Below are 21,754 nucleotides of genomic sequence, written 5' to 3'. Positions count from 1 at the left end.
GATTATATGGCCCATGAGTCTGATTCAAGGCTAGGGTGTGTCAGGGAAATAAACCAATGGTACCACTGTTTTGCAGATTGAATCCATTTACTACTTTGTGGTGGGAGACATTCCCGAGGAATCCAAGGAGCTTCTCCTTCAGCAGGCTTTGGAGATCCCCTGTCCTGTCTGCACGGTGTCCTTCAATGCCAGAGGACAGGGCACCATAGCCTTCCTGAAGGATTTGAGTGCCAAGACCTTCAGCAGGTAGGCCAAAAACAGGCTCCAGGGAGACTGAGTGAACTGCTGCTTGCATGAAGTCAGCAGTGGGTCTCAATTCCGAGTGGTTTTCATGACCAATCAGTTGCTATGGGATTTCCCAGGTGCTCCAGTAGTAAAGAATCCACCTGCCAACGAAGGGGACAAGGGTTAAACCCCTGGTCTGGAAAGATTCCACGTGCTGCAGAGCAACTAAGCCCATGAGCCACAACTCCTGAGCCTCCAAGTGTACAGCTCATGCCCCGAAACAAGAGATGTCACCACAATGAGAAGCCCACACACAGCGATGAGGACCCAGTGCGGCCAAAACATTGTTTTCTCTGTTCTTCTCTTTTCCAGTCTCCATTCACCTTTGCACCTGTGTTGTTGTTGTTCAGTTGCTCAGTTGTGTCCTGCTCTTTGCTAACCCATGGACTGCAGCATACTAGGCTTCACCATCTCCTGTCCACCATCTCCTGGAGTTTGCTCAAACTCATGTCCGTTGAGTCAGTGATACCTTCCAACAATCTCATTCTCTGTCACTCCCTTCTCCTCCTGCCCTTAATCCTTCCCAGAATCAGGTTCTTTCCAATGAATCATCTCTTTGCATCAAGTGGCCAAAGTATTGGAGTTTCAGCTTCAGCATCAGTCCTTCCAATGAATATTCAGGGTTGACTTCCTTTAGGATTGACTGGTTTGATCTCCTTGCTGTCCAAGGGACTCTCAGATGTCTTCTCCAGCACCAAAAATTGAAAGCATCAATTATTCAGTGCTCAGCCTCCTTTATGGTCCAACTCTCACATCCATACATGACTACTGTAAAAAACCATGGCTTTGACTATATGGACCTTTGTCTGCAAAATGATGTCTTTGCTTTTTAATACACTGTTTGGGTTTGTCATACTTTTTCTTCCAAGGACAAGTATCTTCTAATTTCATGGTTGCAGTCACCATCTGCTGTGATTTTGGAGCCCAAGAAAATAAAACCTGCCAATGTTTTCCCATCTATTTGCCATGAAGTGATGGGACTGGATGCCATGATCTTAGTTTTTTAACTGTTGAATTTTAAGCCAACTTTTACACTCTCTTCTTTCACCTCCATCAAGAGACTCTTTAGTTCCTCTTCACTTTCTGCCATTAGGGTGATGCCATCTACATATCTGAGGTTGTTGATATTTCTCCTGGCAATCTTGATTACGGCTTGTGCTTCATCCAGTCTGGCATCTCACATGATGTTCACTCTGCATATAAGTTAAATAAGCAAGGTAACAATATACAACCTTGACGTACTGCTTTTCCAATTTTGGACCAGTCTATTGTTCCATGTCCAGTTCTAACTGTTGCTTCTTGCCCTACTTACAGGTTTTTCAGGAGGCAGGTAAGGTGGTCTGGTATTCCCATCTATAAGAATTTTCCACAGTTTGTTGTGACTCATATGGTCAAAGGCTTTAGGATAGTCAATGAAGCAGATTTTTTTGGAATTCTCTTGCTTTTTTATGATCCAATGGATGTTGGCAGTTTGATCTCTCATTCCTCTGCTTTTTCTAAATCTAGCTTGTACATCTGGAAGTTCTTGATTCGTGTACTGTTGAAGCCTAGCTTAAAGGATTTTGAGCATTATCTTGCTAGCACGTGAGATGAGCGCAATTGTGCAGTAGTTTGAACGTTCTTTGGCATTGCCCTTCTTTGGGATTAGAATGAAAACTGACCTTTTCTAGTCCTGTGGCCTCTGCTGAGTTTTCCAAATTTTCTGGCATATTGAGTGCAGCACTTTCACAGCTTCATCTTTTAGGATTTGAAGTAGCTCACCTGGAATTCCATCACCTCCACTAGCTTTGTTTGTACTAATCCTTCCTATTTATACAGTTCATGGTGTTCTCATTGCAGGTATACTGGGGTGGTTTGCCATTCCCTCCTCCAGTAGATGCATCATGTTTTGTCAGAACTGCCCACTATGATCCGTCCATCTTGGGTGGCCCTGCACAGCATGGCTTATTGCTTCCTTAAGTTACACAAGCCCCTTTGCCACAACAAGGCAGTGATCCATGAAGGGGATCATAAAAAACCGGAAAACTCTTAAAGAGATGGGAATACCAGACCACCTGACCTGCCTCCTGAGAAACCTGTATACAGATCAAGAGACGACAGTTAGAACTGTACATAGAACAACAGACTGGTTCCAAATCGGGGAAAGGAGTATGTCAAGTTTTGTCACCCTGCTTATTTAACTTATATGTAGAGTACATCATGTGAAATGCCGAGCTGGATGAAGCACAAGCTGGAATCAAATAGCAATAACTTCAGATATTCAGATGATACCACCCTTTTGGCAGAAAGTGAAGAAGAACTAAAAAGCCTTTTCATGAAAGTTAAAGAGGAGAGTGAAAAAGTTGGCTTGAAATTAAGATCATGGCATCCGGTCCCATTACTTTATGGCGAACAGATGGGGAAACAGTGGAAACAGTTACAGACTTTATTTTCTTGGGCTCCAAAATCACAGCAGATGGTGAATGCAGCCATGAAATTAAAAGATGCTTGTTCCTTGGAAGAAAAGCTATGACCAACCTAGACAGCATATTAAAAAGCAGAGACGTTATTTTGCCAACAAAGGTCCATCTAGTCAAAACTATGGCTTTCCCAGTAGTCATATATGGATGTGAGAGTTGAACTATAAAGAAAGCTGAGCACTGAAGAATTGATGCTTTTGAACTGTGGTGTTGGAGAAGAGTCTTAAGAGTCTCTTGAACTGCAAGGAGATCCAACCAGTCCATCCTAAAGGAGATCAGTCCTGAATATTCATTGGAAGGACTGATGCTGAAGCTGAAACTCCAATACTTTGGCCACCCGATGCGAAGGACTGATTCATTGGAAAAGACCCTGATGCTGGAAAAGATTGAAGGCAGGAAGAGAAGAAGATGACAGAGGATGAGATGGTTGGATGGCATCACCAACTCAATGGACATGAATTTGAGTAAGCTCTGGGAATTGGCAATGGACAGGGAAGCCTGGCGTGCTGTGGTCCATGGGGTCACAAAGAATCAGACACGAGTGAGCAACTGAACTGAACTGAACTGATGGTTGTGAGAACTGGACCATAAAGAAGTCAGAATGCTGAAGAATCGTCGCTTTTGAACTGTGGTGTTGGAGAAGACTGTTGAGAATCCCTTGGACAGCAAGGAGGTCAGACCAGTGAATCCTAAAGGAAATCAACTTTGAATATTCACTGGAAGGGTTGATGCTGAAGTAGAAGCTCTAATACTTTGGCCACCTGATGTGAAGAGCTGACTCACTGGAAAAGATGTCGATGTTGGGAAAGATTGAAGGCAGAAGGAGAAGAGGGCAGCAGGGGATTAGATGTTTGGATGGCATCACTAATGCAGTGGACATGAACTTGGGCAAAGTCTGGGAGATGGTGGGAGACAGGGAAGCCTGGCATGCTGCAGTCCATGGGGTTGCAAAGAATCGGACACAACTTGGTGAGTAAACAACAACAATGCTTCCTAAGGCCCACTTGACTTACAGTCCAGGATGTCTGGCTCTCATTGAGTGATCAAACCATCATGGTTATCCAGGTCATTAAGACCTTTTTTTGTACAATTTTGTGTATTCTTGCCACCTCTTCTTAGTATCTTCTGCTTCTGTTAGGTTCATACCATTTCTGTCCTTTATTGTGCACATCTTTGCATGAAATGTTCCCTTGATATCTCTTGATATTTTCTTGAAGAGATCTCCAGTGTTTCCAGTTCTATTGTTTTCCTCTGTTTCTCTTCATTGTTCACTTAAGAAGTCTTTTTTTCTCTCCTTGCTATTCTTTGGAACTCTGCATTCAGTTGGGTATATCTTTCCCTTTATGCTTTGCCTATAAGTGGTATCATACAATGTTTGTCTTTCTGATTTATTTCATTTCATATGATAACCTCTAGGTCCATCCATGGTGCTGCGAATGGCATTGTTTCATTCTTTCTATGGCTGAATAATATTCCATTGTATATGTGTACCACATCTTCTTTATTCATTCATCTATTGATGGACACCTAGGTTGCTTCCATATCTTGGCTAGGGTAAATAGTGCACCATGAACATTGGTACACAGGCGGTTTTTGAGCTTTAAGCTACATGGAACTGCCCCAGGGACCTTGTTAAAGTGCAAGTTCTGACTCAATGAATCCAGGTGGGGCCCAGGAATGTGCATCCCTAGCCAGCTCCCAGGTGCTGCTGCTGCTCCTAGGACCTCACTTAGAGAAGTCAGGCCTTAAAAACTCACCCACACTGAATTCTTTTCATTAGCCCTTATGCTCAGGTCCTGGGGGCAGTGTGTGTTTGCTGAGTTAAAGCTGACTGAAGCCCATCAGCAGCCCATCAGATAAGCCAATGGTGCCTGTTATCACCAAATTTCAACACTGAGCCCTCAGGACTATGGGCACTGTCTGGCCCCTCATTAGCTTCTTGGCTATCAAAACTGTGTTGACATGATGGAACCCTGGGAACAAAAGAATAAATCTCAGCACAGGGTATCATTTTTCCAGGATCAGTAAATACCATTTGGTTGAGCTAAGTGTCCTCTAATGAACAGAAGAGTCATCAGTTAAAATCCCAATGGCTTCTCAATTCTCTGTTCTGTTCTGCCTTCCTGTCTTTTGTTTGTGGGAATTGACAAGGTACAGGGGAAAGCAGTGAACACTTGGAAGATGCTTAGCACCACAGAAGAGCAAATTCACAGCCTTGGGAGAATGAATAGGCATGTGCACTTACTAGCCTAATGTGGCAAATCTCTTCCTATTTCAGATTCCATGCATTTGCAGAGAGAACAGAGTGTGTAGAATTTCCTGCCTTTCCCATTAAGGATGGTGACAGTGTGATTACTTGGAATTCAAGGAAACTGAAAGGAAAACTCCCTCCAGGTATCTGGGGTCAAAAAGAAGTGTGTACTTTATGTCTTAATAACTCCAGATGATCCCTAGCCTTGAAAAATAAAGCACAAGGGAGAGAGACTAACCGTATCTTTTGTATTATTCATGTGGTACAGGGCAGAGTTCATAGATGTTAATGGAGCATTTGGCAGCCTGGCAACCAGGCACAAGTGTATTACCTGAGGAAGTAGCCTCAGTGAGATGTGTTTCCTAGCTTGGGAAACTTCTAGAGACACGGCCCCAGGCGTGTCAGTGCAGTCTTCATTCTTGGACAGGCAGAGCTACTCTGGCCCGGGTTATCTGGAAGCTATAATGAGGATGCCTGCAGTTCTTGTGGGTTTTCTGCTGCCTCCCCGTCAGGGCTGGCAGTGCTTCTAGATGTACATGCTGGATGATCCTGCCTCTTGTGAGGGCCAACGGCATATAGGAAACTCTGGAGGCTGAATGAACTTCCTCTTTCATTCAAAAGATGTGATCAGAGAGTTTAATAGGCATTGAGAACAAGCTCAGGAAATAAGTGAGAAATAGTACTGTGATTCAGGAATCCAGTTCTAAAAGCTTCCTCCGAAAGCAGCAGATGGGAGTTTCTTTGGGGAGCTGATGAGATTGCTAAGCTGGAAATACACTGAGTAAACACGACCGAGAGGAGCGGAGCAGGGAAGGCAGCTTCTGTGGGAATGTGAGATGACCCAGCACAGAGGGCATTAGAAGTCTGAGAAAGCCTATCCCGACCCCTATCTTCCCACTCATTTATGATAATCATCAGAAAGATTTCTAGCTTCAAACAGCGAGGAACTATTCTATGGGGGTAGTTTGGGGCTGGGGAAGAAGTGCAGGGTACACATGTTTGCAAGTTCCCTCTGTTTACATAACAGTGTTGCAGAGGCTCCAGAGAGAAGGGCCCTGGGACTGCGTAGGAGCCACTTGCATTTGCAGCTCAGGGGTTGACACACACTTTGTGAGTTCAGATTCTGGGTCACCCCAGAGCAGGGGAGAGGTTCCAGTTGAGGTCATCGGGGTCACTGCTTTGGGTCACTTACACCTTTGCTCTGATGGTGAGGTGGACATCTCCAGGGGATTTGAGAAAATGTCAGTTGGTAAGCAAAATTGTTGCTAATCCAAGAAAAACATTAATTTAGGATGTATGCCTTTGAAAGTAATTTATAAGATTAAACCTAGTGGGCAATGAATCAGTCAAGGTAAAGAATGTGAGATGTCACCAGCTCCCCAAGGCACACTAGTGACCGTAAATGGGGTTTAATTCAGGCCTATGTGTTCCTTGGCAACTTGTTATAAAGGGAAGCGTCTCTGTCTGCATAGCTTACATTTTCAACAACTACCCTCTTTCCAATTACCTTGAAGCATACAAATCAAATTACAGATAAAAACATTTTTCTTAGAATGAGGTCCTCAGGGCGTGGCCTGCCATTCTAATGCCATTTCAGTGATCACATGTTCTGAACTAGGGAGATAATCCCAAATCCTAAATATGTGATCTTGTCCCTTCAATCCATCACAGTGTCCTAGAAATGCCAGCATTTCAGAACCTACCTCTCCTACTCAAAAAAAAAAAAAAAAAACCTGCCCAGAAATCCTTGAGATGGTTTTGGTTTGGAAAATGTGTGCTTTTCAGCCTCACTCAGGCTCAGAGCCAGTTCTCCAATCTTGCCCTGATCAGTTCCCCCTCCCTGTCTCTCCATCATCTGTCTCAAGCATTTATCAGTTGAGCTTCTTCAAGGCCCTCTCTAGTCTCCTCTGGAGATAATTCCGCCTTCTGTTACGTAGAAAAGACACACTGTCAAGTGCGGGGTTGGAGGAGCAGTGCTCAGAGAAGCGAACTGGCAACTGAAAGAAATGTCCTTCTGTTTCCGACTTTGAGGTTTCCAGAGCGTGAGTTCCCCTCACCCTGTGCGCTACATCAAGGCTATAAACCTCTGTAGTCAAGATAATAGTTTTTAATAACTGTTGTAAAATGTACATAAAATTTGTCATCTTAAGGACTTCCCTGACAGTCCAGTAGTTAAGACACCATGCTGCAGGGGGCATGGGTTCGATCCCAGGTCGGGGAACTAAGATTTCATATGCCAAGTGGCACAGCCAAAAAAAAATTTATCATCTGAACCATTTTTAAAGTGTTAAGTACATTCTCTAAACTCAGGAGTGTCAAGTACCTTCACTGTGTTGTGCAGCCATCTCCAGAACTTTGTCCCTCTTGGAAAACTGAAAGTCTGTACCCATTAAAAAAAACTCTCCATTTCTCTGTCTCCACAGCCCTGCCCCCAGCATTTGCCATTCTGCTTCCTGTCTCTGAATCTGACTGCTCTAGGTAATTGGAATCACACAGCATGTGTCATTTTGTGACTGGCAAATTTTACTTAGCACATGTCCTCAGGGCTCATCCATGTTAGCATGTGTCAGAATTTCCTTCCGTTTAAAGGCCGAATAATATTCCATTCTCTCTTTGTGTGTGTATAGGGTGCAAGTCCAAGGCTGGCCACTTTCTTTGGTTTCTAGAATTCAGTTTAATGTTTGATTCCAGTGCCCTACTATCACAGAAGATTAAGGGAAAGTTAAGCCCAGTCATTCCCAGGGATGACTCCTGAGCTTTTCCCACAGCTTGGAGATCCTCGGCTGTGCTAAGCCATCAGGAGGTAACTCTAGTAGTTGGACATCTGTTCCTGCAAATTGCCCTATAAATATCCCCTGTGCCCATCTTATGGTCACTCCATGCTGAGCAGTTCTCTGCTGCTCCTGTGCATGGTGGCTTTGGATGTGGGAGTCCTTTGTAGACTCTAACCCCCAACCGTTCACCCTGGGCCTTCGTCCCAGGGTGCTGCAGAGAGAGACTCAGAGCCAGTTCTCACCTTATCCCAGGATGCTCTTCTCTTCTTCCCCAAGCCAAGGGGAATCTCCTAATCTGGGATACCGCTTCTCTTCCTATTGCTTCTTAAAGCTAACTGCTTTGTAAACCCTAGCATCTCTCCTCAGGGGGTGGGGGATGGGGTTAGGCTTCAATAGAAAAAGCCAGAATGTCTTGCAGGCTATTTCATCTTTCTGCTCTGCCTTTTTTGGGGCAACTTTGTTGTGTTCCTGATACCTGCATCAATGTGGAGGAAGGAGATGGGGAAGAGAAAAATACAGGGAGAACAGATGAACATAAAAAATATGATCCAACAATACACATAGAGGAAAACAATAGAATGGGAAAGACTAGAGATCTCTTCAAGAAAATTAGAGATACCAAGGGAACATTTCATGCAAAGATGGGCACAATAAAGGACAGAAACAGTATGGACCTAACAGAAGCAGAAGATATTAAAAAGGGGTGGCAGGACTACACAGAAGAACTATATAAAAAAGATCTTCATGACCCAGATAACCACCGTAGTGTGATCACTCACCTAGAGCCAGACAACCTGGAATGAGAAGTAAAATGGGCCTTAGGAAGCATCACTATGAACAAAGCTAGTGGAGGTGATGGAATTCAGTTGAGCTATTTCAAATCCTAAAAGATGATGCTGTGAAAGTGCTGCACTCAATATGCCAGCAAATCTGGAAAACTCAGCAGTGGCCACAGGACTGGAAAAGGTCAGTTTTCATTCCAATCCCAAAGAAAGACAATGCCAAAGAATGTTCAAACTACCACACAGTTGCACTCATCTCACATGCTAGCAAAGTAATGCTCAAAATTCTCCAAGCCAGGCTTCAACAGGACATGAACCAAGAACTTCCAGATGTTCAAGTTGGATTTAGAAAAGGCAGAGGAACCAGAGATTAAATTGCCAACATCTGTTAGATCATAGAAAAGGCAAGAGAGTTTCAGAAAAACATCTACTTCTGTTTCATTGACTGCATGGGTCACAACAAACTGGAAAATTCTTAAAGAGATGGAAATACCAGACCACCTTACCCGCCTCCTGAGAAACCTGTATGCAGGTCAAGAAGCAACAGTTAGGACTGGACATGGAACATGGAAAGGAGTATGCCAAGGCTGTGTATTGTCACCTTGCTTATTTAACTTACATGTAGAGTACATCGTGTGAGATGCTAGACTGGATGAAGCAAAGCTGGAATCAAGATTGCTGGGAGAAATAGCAATAATCTCAGATATGCTGATGACACCACCCTTATGGCAGAAAGCAAAGAGGAACTGAAGAGCCTCTTGATGAAAGTGAAAAAGCTGGCTTAAAACTCAACATTCAAAAAACTAAGATCGTGGCATCCAGTCCCATCACTTCATGGCGAATAGATGGGGAAACAATGGAAACAGTGACAGACTTTATTTTCTTGGGCTCCAAAATCACTGTAGGTGGTGACTGCAGCTGTGAAATTAAAAGACACTTGCTTCTTGGAAGAAAAGCTATGACCAACCTAGACAGCATATTAAAAAGTAGAGCCGTTACTTTACCAACAAAGGTCTGTCTAGTCAAAGCTATGGTTTTTCCAGTAGTCATGTTTGGATGTGAGAATTGAACCATAAAGAAAGCTGAGTGCCAAAGAACTGATACTTTTGAACATGTGTTGGAGAAGACTCTTGAGAGTCCCTTGGACTGCAAGGAGATCAAATCAGTCAATCCTAAAGGAATTGAGTCCTGAATATTCACTGGATGGACTGATGCTGACGCTGAAGCTCCAATACTTTGGCTACCTGATGCGAAGAAGTGACTCTTGGAAGAGACTCTGATGCTGGGAAAGATTGAAGGCAGGAGGGGAAGGAGATGACAGAGAATGAGATGGTTGGATGGCATCACTGACGCGATGGACATGAGTTTGAGCAAACTCTGGGAGTTGGTGATGGACAGGGAAGCCTGGCATGCTGCAGTCTTTGGGTAGCAAAGAGTTGGACACAACTGAGCGACTGAACTGAACTGAATGATAAGCATAAATATGACCTTTTATAGAGGTGAAACCTTAACCCCAGGATGGGCTTTCTCTGAAGGAAGATAATATATCCAGTTGCTATTTTTTATTCTATAAAATAACACTTCAGGAATCAGTGTTGGAGAATGGAAAATGGAGAGTTGGCATGCTATTAAATTGGTGACACATACAGGTCTGGTTCTGCTCTGTTCAGTATGGGAGCCACCAACCACATGTGGCTAGTGAGCATTGAAGTGTGAATCCAATTTGAGATGTGTTGTAAGGAATCCCCTGGTGGTTCAGTGATTAGGATTCTGCGCTTTCACTGCTGGGGGGCCCAGTTCAATCTCTGCTCCAGGAACTGAAATCCCACAAACTGCACCAAGTGGCAAAAAAAAAAGGTGATGCACTGTAAGTGAAAAATGCACCTAGAATCTCAAAGACTGAGTGGGGAAAAATGCAAATTACCACATGAAAAAATGTGAATTATCACAAAATCTATTTAATATAGATTAAATGTCAAACTGGTAACATAAAAATATGCATTGCATCAAATATTATTGATAAAATTAAGTTCTTTCTAACTTAATTGTGGCTGCTAGAAAATGAGAAATTATATATGTGGTTCACCTATTGAATTAGTATTGGATTGTATTGCTCTAGAGCGACACTAGCTGCATCATCACTTAAGTAGCTGTGTAACTTTGGGAAAGTTATTTAACCTTTCTGCTTCCTTTTCTCATCTATAAAAATGGGACTAATAAATTATTATTATACTATATTATATTACTGTTTATGTGCCATGTGCTCAGTTGCTCAGTCATGTCCAACTCTTTATGACCCTATGGACTGTAGCCCACCAGGCTCCTCTGTCCATGGGATTCTCCAGGCAAGAATACTGGAGTGGGTTGCCATTTCCTTCTCCAGGGGATCTTCCTGACCCAGGAGCAAACCACATCTTTTGCATCTCCTGCATTGGCAGGTGGATTCTTTACCCCTGTGCCACCTGAGGAGCACACTGCTCTATATTATATTATTTGTGTTAAATGATGAGGAGGCGGAGAGAAATAAAGTGTTGTACTATGTTCAGGGAACTCAAATGCAGTAAAATTAAAGGCCCAGACTTTGGAGCCAGACCTAGGTTTGGATTTATCGCTTAGCTGTGTGATCTTAGTTAAGGTACTTAACTAATCTGATCTTTGGCTTTCTTATTTATGAATGGAGATGATGATGTTTGGGGCTGTCCTCATGGCACTAGTGGCAAAGAAGCCACCTGCCACTGCAGGAGGCATAAGAGACTTGGGTTCAATCCCTGGGAAGATCCCCTGGAGGAGGGCATGGCAACCCACTCCAGTATCCTTGCCTGGAGAATCCCACGGGCAGAGGAGCCTGGCGGGCTACAGTCCATGGGGTGGCACAGAGTCAGACATGACTGAAGTGACTGAGCATGCAGCACGCACGATGATGTTCACCTTATGGGTTGTTAGGAATATATTTATGTGTGTGTGTGTGTGTGTGTGTGTGTGTGTATACACACTGTATGAAACACTGTGTGTATATATACATGCACACACAGTGTTTTAAGCAGTACCTGGTACATAGTTAACCAGTCAATAATTTATAACTTGTTATTGTCATAACCATCATCCTGTGGGTTACTCTTTACTGTTATTACCCCCAGGTAAGCAACTTAAAGACTGAATTTGTTTACCTTTACTTCTGTCATTCCAATTCTCATGTTTGTTTTAATTCTTCTATTAAGTACATTTAGTTCTGACTTGCAGTCCATCTGCTTTGGTTTCCCAAGCCATCCCTTGGTTGGCTAAAGTTTATCTTCTAATAGTTTCTCCAAGGACGGAATCAGAGAAAAAATATCCCCAGTGTTTCCAAATGTTCTTTTCTACCTCTTTATACTTAAGACATCTTGGCTGGATGGAAAGTTCTGGCTCACATTTTGTTTGTCTTCTGTGTGTTACGGGTTGTGCTACAGTATCTTCTCATAGATCATGCTGCAGAGAAGAACTCCAAGGCCAGCTTGATTTTTTTTCTTTCATAAGTGACTTGTCTTTTTGCCTGGTTGCCTAGGAGTTTCTTTTATTCCACCAAGCTTTATTGAGATACAACTGACATATAGTATTGTAAAAGTTTAAGATGTACAGTATGATGGTGTGATATGCATATATTGTGAAATGATTATCACAATAAGCTTAGTTAAAGCATCTATCACCTCACATAATTACATTTTTTGTGTTTTGAGAGCATTCAATATCCTCTTAGCAACCTTCAAATGTATAATACAGTATTGTTATAGTCACCACACTGTACATTAGATCTCCAGGATTTATTCATCTAATAACAAATTTCTAATAACTAGAAATTTGTACCCTTTGACCAATTTCTCTCCATTTCTCTCACCCCAGCCGCTGACAACAACTATTCTACTTCCTCTTTCTACAACTTTGGCTTTTTTTGTTTTCACATATAAGTGAGATCATAATAGCATTTTGTCTTTCTAATTTATTTCACTTAGCTGCCCTCAAGATTCCTTCTATCTCATGACTGATTAATATTGCATAGATAGATGTTTTAAATTTCTATACCCGTAAAAAATAAAATATAAAATCACATTTTCTAAATTCATTCATCTGTCAGTGGATAATTAGGTTATTTCCATGTTATGACTGTTGTAAATAATGCTGCCATGAACATGGGAGTACAGATGTCATTTTAAGACAGTAATTTCATTTTGTTTGGTTATATACCCAGAAGTGGGATTGCTGGATCATATGATAGTTCTATTTTCAGTTTCTTGAGGAACCTCCATCCTGTTTTTTGTAGTGGCTTCACAAGTTTACATTTCCCAGCAACAGTGCACAAATGTTGCCTTTTCTCTACATTCTCACCAACACTGTTATCTTTTTATAATAGACATTCTAACAGGTTTGTGGTGATGTATTGATTTGTTTTTCCCTGGTAATTAGTGATGTTGAGCACCTTTTCATATGTGTGTTGATCGTTTGTATCTCTTCTCTGGAAAAATATCCAAGTCGTTTGCCCATTTTAATTGGATTGTTTGTGTTTTTGCTAATAAGTTGTTTGAGTTCCTTTACATTTTCTGTGTTAACTCCTCCTAAAAGGTTGGTAAATATCTATTTAATACTATTTAAATACTTCCATTCTGTAGGTTGCCTTTTGTTTTACTGATAGTTTCTTTCTCTGTGGAGACAATTTTTAGTTTGATATAGCCCCACTTATTTATTTTTGCTTTTGTTGCTTGCTCTGTTGGTGTCCTACCCCAAAAAATTGTTGCCAAAACCTGTATCAAGGGGCTTTCCCCCTATGTTTTCTCCTAGTAGTTTTACAGTTTCAAAATGTTTAAATTACTTAAGTTTAAGCCTTTAATCCGTTTAGAGTTGATCTGAAGAGTGGCATAAGATAGAGGTCCAGTTTCATTCTTCTACGTGTGAATATTCAGTTTTCCCAACACCATTTTTTGAAGAGACTATAATTTTTCTATCAAGGATTCTTGGCTCCTTTGTCAGGTATTAGTTGACTTTATATGCACAGATCTAGAGACTATCATACTTAGTGAAGTCAGAGAAAGACAAATGTCATATGATATCACTTATATATGGAATCTAAAAAGAGATACAAATGAACTTGCTTATAAAACAAATAGACTCATAGACATTGAAAACAAATTTGTGATTACCAAGAGGGAGAGGGTGGGGGAGGGATAAATAAGGAGTTTGGGATTAGCAGATACACATGACTATATGTAAAACAAATAAACAACAAAGACTTACTGTATAGCATAATTATGTCTCAATTTTAAAAATATGGGAAAAAAGGAAATTCCATTGCAGTCCGGTGGTTAAGATGCCGAGCTGCCACTGCAGAGGGCGTGGGCTCAATCCCCGGTTGTGGAACTAAGATGCTGTATAGTGTGGGGGAAAAAAAAAGGTGGGGGGGTAAAAAAAAAAACAAAAAAGAAGTAGAAAAGGAGTGAATTTCGGGTAATAGGAAAAGATGATGATTTTCTGAGAGAGTTTTTGTGTCCAATACACCTGGCAAAATGGTGTTAGGAAATCTGTTCTGCTCCACAGTATTGTTCTGAAGTCCAGAAATGGTGTGGCTGTAAAAATTTGGCTGATTCTACCTTCGGAAACTAAACTTTTTTGTGTGTTGGTGAAGGAAAAATGCATGAAAGAAACTAGGTATTACAAAACCAAAATTTACTTATTTTAAGGTATGTTCTGCCTGTCTGGCTTAAGGAAAAAAAGCAACCAAGTCCTTATCCTTGGAAGACATTGTGATCTTGAATTAGGTATTTAAAGTTTGCAGGCCCATCACTCAGACTTGGCATCACTTCTTTGTTTCTAAGCGGTAATTTAATTTGAAAGCACCAACTGGTGCCTGTTTATGGTTTACTGAGAGCGGTTCTCTCAGAGGTCTCCTTCCTGCTCCCGAGAACTCAGTTTAATTCAATAGATGGAGCTGGAGCAGCTGCACTTCCAAAAGTATTGCCACATTACAGATTACGAGGCTGAGACTTTAATTATCTCCAAAGTCCTGCTCCTCCTAATAATGGCTTGCCTTGGATTTCTTATTAATACTACTCTGAGACAGTCCTCTGGTTAATTAAGCACTTATTAAATGCCTTGTGTGTGCTTTGGAGTCTCAATAGGGGTGAGGAGGAAATTCAAAAGGAATAGAAGACAAAGTTCCTATTCAGGGAACCCCAATAGGATCTCAGTTTAAGGTTTAAGAATTGCCCACCTACACTCAATCTTCTTCTTCCCTTAAGTCACACCTTCACCTGATATATGGGAAGATCTCAGTTCAGTTCAGTTCACTCAGTCGTGTCCAGCTCTTTACCACCCCATGGACTACAGCATGCCAGGCTTCCCTGTCCATCAGCAACTCCCAGAGTTTGTTCAAATTCATGTCCATCGAGTTGGTGATGCCATCCAACCATCTCATCCTCTGTCATCCCCTCCTCTTCCTGCCTTCAATCTCTCCCAGCATCAGGGTCTTTTCCAATGAGTCAGTTCACATCAGGTGGCCAAAGTATTGGAGTTTAAGCTTCAGCATCAGTCCTTCCAATGAATATTCAGAACTGATCTCCTTTTAGGATTGACTGATTTGGTCTCCTTACAGTCCAAGGGACTCTCAAGAGTCTTCTCCAGCACCATAGTTCAAAAGCATCAATTCTTCAGTGCTCAGCTTTCTTTATGGTTCAACTCACATCCATATATGACTACTGGAAAAACCATAGCTTTGACTAGATGGACCTTTGTTGGTAAAGTAATGTCTCTATTTTTTAATATACTGTCTAGATTTGTTATAGCTTTTCTTCTAAGGAGCAAGCGTCTTTTAATTTCATGGCTGCAGTCACCATCTGCTGTGATTTTGGAGCCCAAGAAAATAAAGTCTGTCATTGTTTCCATTGTTTCCCCATCTATTTGCCATGAAGTGATGGGACCGGAGGCCATGATCTTCATTTTCTGAATGTTGAGCTTTAAGCCAACTTTTTCACTCTCCTCTTTCACTTTCATCAAGAGGCTCTTTAGTTCTTCTTCACTTTCTGCCATAAGGGTGGTGTCATCTGCATACCTGAGGTTATTGATATTTCTCCTGGCAATCTTGATTCCAGCTTGTGCTTCCTCCAGCCCAGCGTTTCTCATGATGTACTCTGCATATAAGTTAAATAAGTAGGGTAACAATATACAGCCTTGACATACTCCTTTTCCTATTTGGAACCAGTCTGTTGTTCCATGTCCAGTTCTAACTGTTGCTTCCTGACCTGCATACAGATTTCTCAAGAGGCAGGTCAGGTGGTCTGTTATTCCCATCTCTTCAAGAATTGTCCACAGGGAACCCCTTTATTGCTTGCTTTCTACCATGGGAAGAAGAATGATGATTTATATTCATATTTTCTATGTGAATATTGGACAATTAGACTGCATTCCATTTGCATTTTATAGTGTTCCGCTTAGAAGAAAGAGACCCCAGGAGATGAAACCATAGCCAACTGTTAAGATTTACCCACACTTGAGATTTGAAATTGCTTTTAAGACATTGTGTTGATTGTGAAACACATATATTCATTGTTCCATAAAAATGTTAGATGTTTATCAACATGGTGAAATAAGTCTATTTGCTTTAAATTAAAATAAAGGAGATCAGTCCTGGGTGTTCATTGGAAGGACTGATGTTGAAGCTGAAACTCCAGTACTTTGGCCACCTGATGCGAAGAGCTGACTCATTGGAAAAGACCCTGATGCTGGGAAAGATCGAGGGCGGGAAGAGAAGGGGACGACAGAGGATGAGATGGTTGGATGGTATCACCGACTCAATGGACATGAGTTAGGGTGAACTCCGGGAGTTGGTGATGGACAGGGAGGCCTGGCGTGCTGCAGTTCATGGGGTCACAAAAAGTCGGACACGACTGAGCAACTGAACTGAACTGAGTTAGTGGTTAATTTCCATAGGGCAAGACTGAGGAAAATATCTTAATATGTAATTTAACACAAGGAACTGCGAATTTTTCCATTATAACAAAAACTACCAATTTCACCACTTTCAATCCCTTTATGGATGTAATATGTCCCCTTTTATCAGACCCATATTATAATTTTAGGTCTCGGAATTTTAATCACCTCATTGTTTATTATTATTTTTAAATGATTCATTACTTTCTGAAAAGAGATGTGCCGTGTTTTCCTGAAAGTTCAGCCTTTGAGAGTCATCTTCAGCTTTTTTATATCCTTAAAACTGAGTAGGGATTTAGGGCTCAGGCAGTCAGCCGAATTTCCACCCAGGGGGCCAGTTCCTTCCCCAAGAGTCCTGGCCATGGGGAAAGGGCCACAAACTAATGAGTTCACAGTCCATTAATCACCTTTCTTCTCCTGCCCCTGGTATTGCTAATATTTCAGATATTGGAGGGAGAGGTGAGCCTTTCCTCACTGTGGCATGAAGATCTAAAAGTAAACAACTTACTGCTTTAGGGCATGTCATGTCAATATCCACCACACCTAGGGCACAGCCATATGCTCAAATGATATCAGTCTGTTATATACCATTCAGAAGAGTTTCTCGCATGATTAGGGGCTGTCAGTTATGAGACAGTGCAATTCCTTGAGGAAAGAACATGTTAGGTACTTGATCATTGTTTCTTCATAAAAAAATAAAAGGAGGAAGGATAGGAATTCTTACTGGAAACTCTGGATCCTGTGCTGAGTGCCTTGGAGGATATAAAGACAGAAGAGACATTGTGCACTTGCAAACAGAACCCGTAATCCAACTCTGCAGGCTGATACCATAGAAAAGCTGTAGGTCATAGCTCTCGGCCCCAGGATGGCCCTGGACACAGTGCTGTGTGGTGAGCTGTGTTGTTAGCAGCTGCTTACTAAAAATAAAGCCTTGTGTTTGTGAAGGATTGACTTAAATTGACAAGTTTGGATGGACTCCGGGAGGTGGTGATGGACAGGGAGGCCTGGCGTGCTGTGGTTCATGGGGTCACAAAGAGTCGGACACGACTGAGCAACTGAACTGAACTGAATTAGTGGTTAATTTCCACAGGGCGAGACTGAGCAAAATATCTTAATATGTAATTTAACACAAAGAACTGCGAATCTTTCCATTATAACAAAAACTACCAATTTCACCTCTTTCAATCCCTTTATGGATGTAATATGTCCCCTTTTATCAGATCCATATTATAATTTTAGGTCTCTTGGAATTTTAGGTCTCCTGGATTCAAGGTCTGGATACACTAATTCACCATCTCTGCCCAATGCTTCTCTGTGCTCTTTGGAATTGAAGGTTGACATGCCAGGCAGCCAGGAATTGCATATGGCGCCAGCCTGTCTAATGGCGTGCAGCCTGAGAGTGTGTCCTGGCAGCAAAAGCACTGAGAGCTGTGGTTGTGGCTGGTTCATTTCATGGGAATTAAGAAGGGGCAGAAGGCAGATGGCTGTTTCGTGGAGAGGCTGGGCGAAGCTTGATGATGGAATCAGGCCGGTGCCTTGACTGAAGGGTGGGGTTGGGTAAGTGTGGTGGTGGGCTATGAGCCCCCGATTGGGAGCACAGGCAGATGCAGGGGCCTGGAGGGCTGGGAGGACAGTGCTCTGGCCGGGTTCATGGTGGCAAACTATTAGAAGGGACATCCGTCCTGGGGGGCCTTGACCCCTGGATTTAAATGCCAGCTCAGGGAGCAGGGCCCTGTTCACTTGACAGTGTCCACTCACCATGTATACTAAGTGCTCAATGAATATTTGCCAACTGAATAGAATAATGGGGACTTCCCTGGTGTCCAGTAGTTAAGAGTCCACCTGCCAATGCAGGGGACACGGGTTCAATCCCTGGTCCAGGAAGATTCCGTATGCCATGGAACAACTAAGTCCATGTGCCACAGTTACTGAGCCTGTGCTCTGCAACTGGAGAAGCTACTGCAATGAGAAGCCCGCACACTGCAACTAGAGAAAGCCTGCATGCAGCAATGAGGACCTAGCACAGTCAAAAATAATTTATTTAATTAATTAAATTTTAAAAGATTAATGAATTGGACTCTGACAACTGGACTTTATGCTGCAGGTGAGACAAGGAAGTTTAACAGGGAGATGGTGTTTGGTGGCAGGTACTCTGTGGGCTCTTCCCCTGATACGTCAAAACATACCTGACCCGAGTCTCACTCATATGTTGAACTAGCCAGTCTGAAAAGTCTGTACCGGCTACAAATGACAAACAGCAGCTTGATGTGACCCCTGCTCCAACTGGTGTCAGCATTCTGGGAGCCTTCAAGTTGTTGCCACAAGGCCTAGGGGGATGTCAGGGGTTGGTGAGGGGAGAGAGTCCTTTGGGTTGGAGGATCTTTTAGGTCACCTTGGTGTCTCTAAGACACAGACCCTGTTGCTGTGCATGGCAGGTCTCTAGATGGCTTATACCTTGATGGTCAGAATCCATTGTGGTTTCATCTCCTCTCTGGTTTGACCTGGAGAATTTCAAACTCACAGAGCTTTCTGAATACTGAAATTTCTTGTGTCTCATCCCCCACACTCTTCTATTTTCAGCAGGGCTGTCTCTTTGGCTGCAGCTGTTTTGATTTTCCAGCTAAGTTCCTTAGAAGTGACCCAGATAAAAATGATAGCCCTTTCTGACTGCCTGTAGGATAACTTGAAATAAAACCTCTACCTTCTGGGAACTTCCCTGGTGGTCCAGTGGGCTAAGACTCTGACGTCCCAGTGCAGGGGTCCTGGGTTCATTGATCCCTCGTCAGGGAACTAGATCCCACATGCTGCAACTAAGACCCAGCACAGCCAAATAAATAAATATTTTTTAAAAGTCATAAAAAAACCCCTCTACCTTCTAAGTTAAGCTTTTTATTGCCTGTGTTTTTTTCTTGTCTACTAGGTGGTTTTGTTTCATTCTGTTTGTTTTTAAAGCAAACCTAGTTAAAAGGGTGCTGCTGCTGCTAAGTCACTTCAGTCGTGTCTGACTCTGTGTGACCCCATAGATGGCAGCCCACCAGGCTCCCCCGTCCCTGGGATTCTCCAGGCAAGAACACTGGAGTGGGCTGCCATTTCCTTCTCCAGTGCATGAAAGTGAAAAGTGAAAGTTAAGTCGTTCAGTCGTGTCCGACTTTTAGCGACCCCATGGACTGCAGCCTACCAGTCTCCTCTGTCCATGGGATTTTCCAAACAAGAGTACTGGAGTGGGGTGCCATATAATTCTATTTGTTTATTTTATGTTATTGCACTGGCTTTTTTCTAGTTGTGGTGAGCAGGGACTACTCTTTAGTTGCCGTGCTCAGGCTTCTCATTTCAGTGGCTTGTCTTTGTTGCAGAGCACAGGGCTCTAGGGCTTGTGGGCTTCAGTAGTTGTGGCACGTGGGCTCAGTGGTTGGCGCTCCCAGGCTCTGGAGCACAGAGTAGTTAAGGTGCACAGGCTTAGTTTCTCCCCAGCACGTGAAATCTTCCTGGATCAGGGATTGAACCGTGTCTTCCTCATTGGTGGGCGGATTCTTTATCTCTGAACCACCAGGGAGGCCCTAGGTGGGCCGTTTTGAGTTGTTTTGTTTCCCGATCCCCAGTGTTGGAATGTGTAGCTGCCTAATTTTAACTACTAAACCAGTGGAGTGATAGTTTAGTGGCTCCTTGGTCAGGGGAGCACATCCCAGCTCACTGCTGCCCCTTAAACACACTTTCCTGTCCTTGGATCAGTGAGTGGCCACTGTATTTCCTTGGAAGCTTTCCCTTTGATGCTGAAGGAGTGGTCCACTTCTTGACATATCATTGACAAGCCTGGGGAAAATGGAAAGCCTTGACTCATTTGAGACTTTTAATGAGAGAAGGCTGCTACTTAACACGTCTAGGCTGAAGCAAGCAGCTGGAAGTCAGTTTTGCTGTCACAGGGTCAGAAAGTCCTGCGGGCTCCAGGTTTGCAATTGGCAACAGCCTGCGATATTTTTGGAGTTCCCAGCGTGGAGCTGGGCACTCATCACATTTCACTCCTGGGGCTGTTGATGGCTGCAGAGCACTGGTGGCTATCCATCTCTGTCAGGGATTGTCACTTGCTTCTTAATGAATATGGCTATTAATACTGTCTCACTCGCTCAATCTTTCAGGAGGGCAAAGCTCTGGTGTTCTTCAACTTCACCATGCCCTTCTGGACTACATTTTAAGAGTCAGGAACGTTGACTCTGGTCTGCCCCGGTCTGTCCTGGTGGTTTAGGGTCAGTCCTTTGGGGGTGGATAAATCTCCTATGTCATCTCCTAGACCTAATGGTGGTCCCTCATTCTCTGTGATTGTGGATCTCGGGCATCTGTGGACTGTTAAATGGGATGCCATCAGAATCTGCTGGGGGAGGGGCTGCAGGGGCCTCTATAAACCAGTCATCCCTTTTCCAGGACAACTAGTCAGGGTGCTGTGTTGGTACAGTCACACCAACTTGGATTTGATACTCTGCTCTACCACTTTTGCCTTGGTATGAGCTGGGACAACTAGCTCTGCCTCCATTTACACAGCCAAGAAACAGAAACAGGAGTAGAATTTGCCTGCAGAGTTGTGGTGAAGAGAGATGAGAAAATGTTTAGAAAGCCCTAAGCACAATGCCAGGCACATAGCAGATACTCTGAAAAGGTATTTATCATTAGAGAATAGGGACTCAGCTTACTTAAGTAAAAGCATCAGTGTTCTCTGAGCCAACTGCATACAGTCTGTGAAATAGATTTGTTGTGTACGTTTTTTTTTGGGGGGAGGGTAAACTGTTTTGAAATGGAATCTTTAAAACTAGAGAATACATCTGCTAAATTCTTATCTACACAACCTTTTAGAAGCATCCCAAAGCAGAGACTCCCCCGTAGCCCCCACGATGCCTTAAGTGGTGCAAGGTGGTGGCTGGGCCCACAGATGCCACTGAAAATGGGTGAGTGGCATCTGCTAAGTGTGGTTGCCTGTTGGAGTTGCCACTGACCTCGTATCCACAGCAGACAAGGTGGAGAGAACTGTAGGTAGAGAGAACTATAACTGTAAGAAATGCCCACATGCTCTTTATTTTTAAATATATTTTTTTAAATGTGGACCATTTTTAAAGTTTTTATTGAATTTGTTATAGTATTGCCTCTGTTTTACATTTTGCTGTTTTGATGCCAAGGCATGTGGGATCTTAACTCCCCAAAATCGAACCCACACCCACTGTATTGGAAGGTGAGGTCTAAACCACTGGACCACCGGGCAAGTCCCAC

General features: G+C 42.9%; 1 protein-coding gene across 1 annotated transcript in view; it reads left to right on the top strand.

The window, feature by feature from the left end:
* The window catches only part of VWA3B (von Willebrand factor A domain containing 3B), a 168,149-nt gene that overhangs the window by 24,347 nt on the left and 122,048 nt on the right, over positions 1-21,754 (top strand). Inside the window, exons 6-7 of the mRNA XM_070380207.1 lie at positions 77-246; positions 5,023-5,138. Of these exons, the coding sequence (XP_070236308.1) occupies positions 77-246; positions 5,023-5,138 (286 nt within the window). The remainder of the gene's footprint in view (positions 1-76; positions 247-5,022; positions 5,139-21,754) is intronic.

Source organism: Bos mutus, chromosome 11 (genome assembly GCF_027580195.1).
Source record: "Bos mutus isolate GX-2022 chromosome 11, NWIPB_WYAK_1.1, whole genome shotgun sequence".
Lineage (NCBI taxonomy): Eukaryota > Metazoa > Chordata > Mammalia > Artiodactyla > Bovidae > Bos > Bos mutus.
Note: the sequence above shows the minus strand (reverse complement) of the source record. Positions and strands in the feature narration are given on the sequence as shown.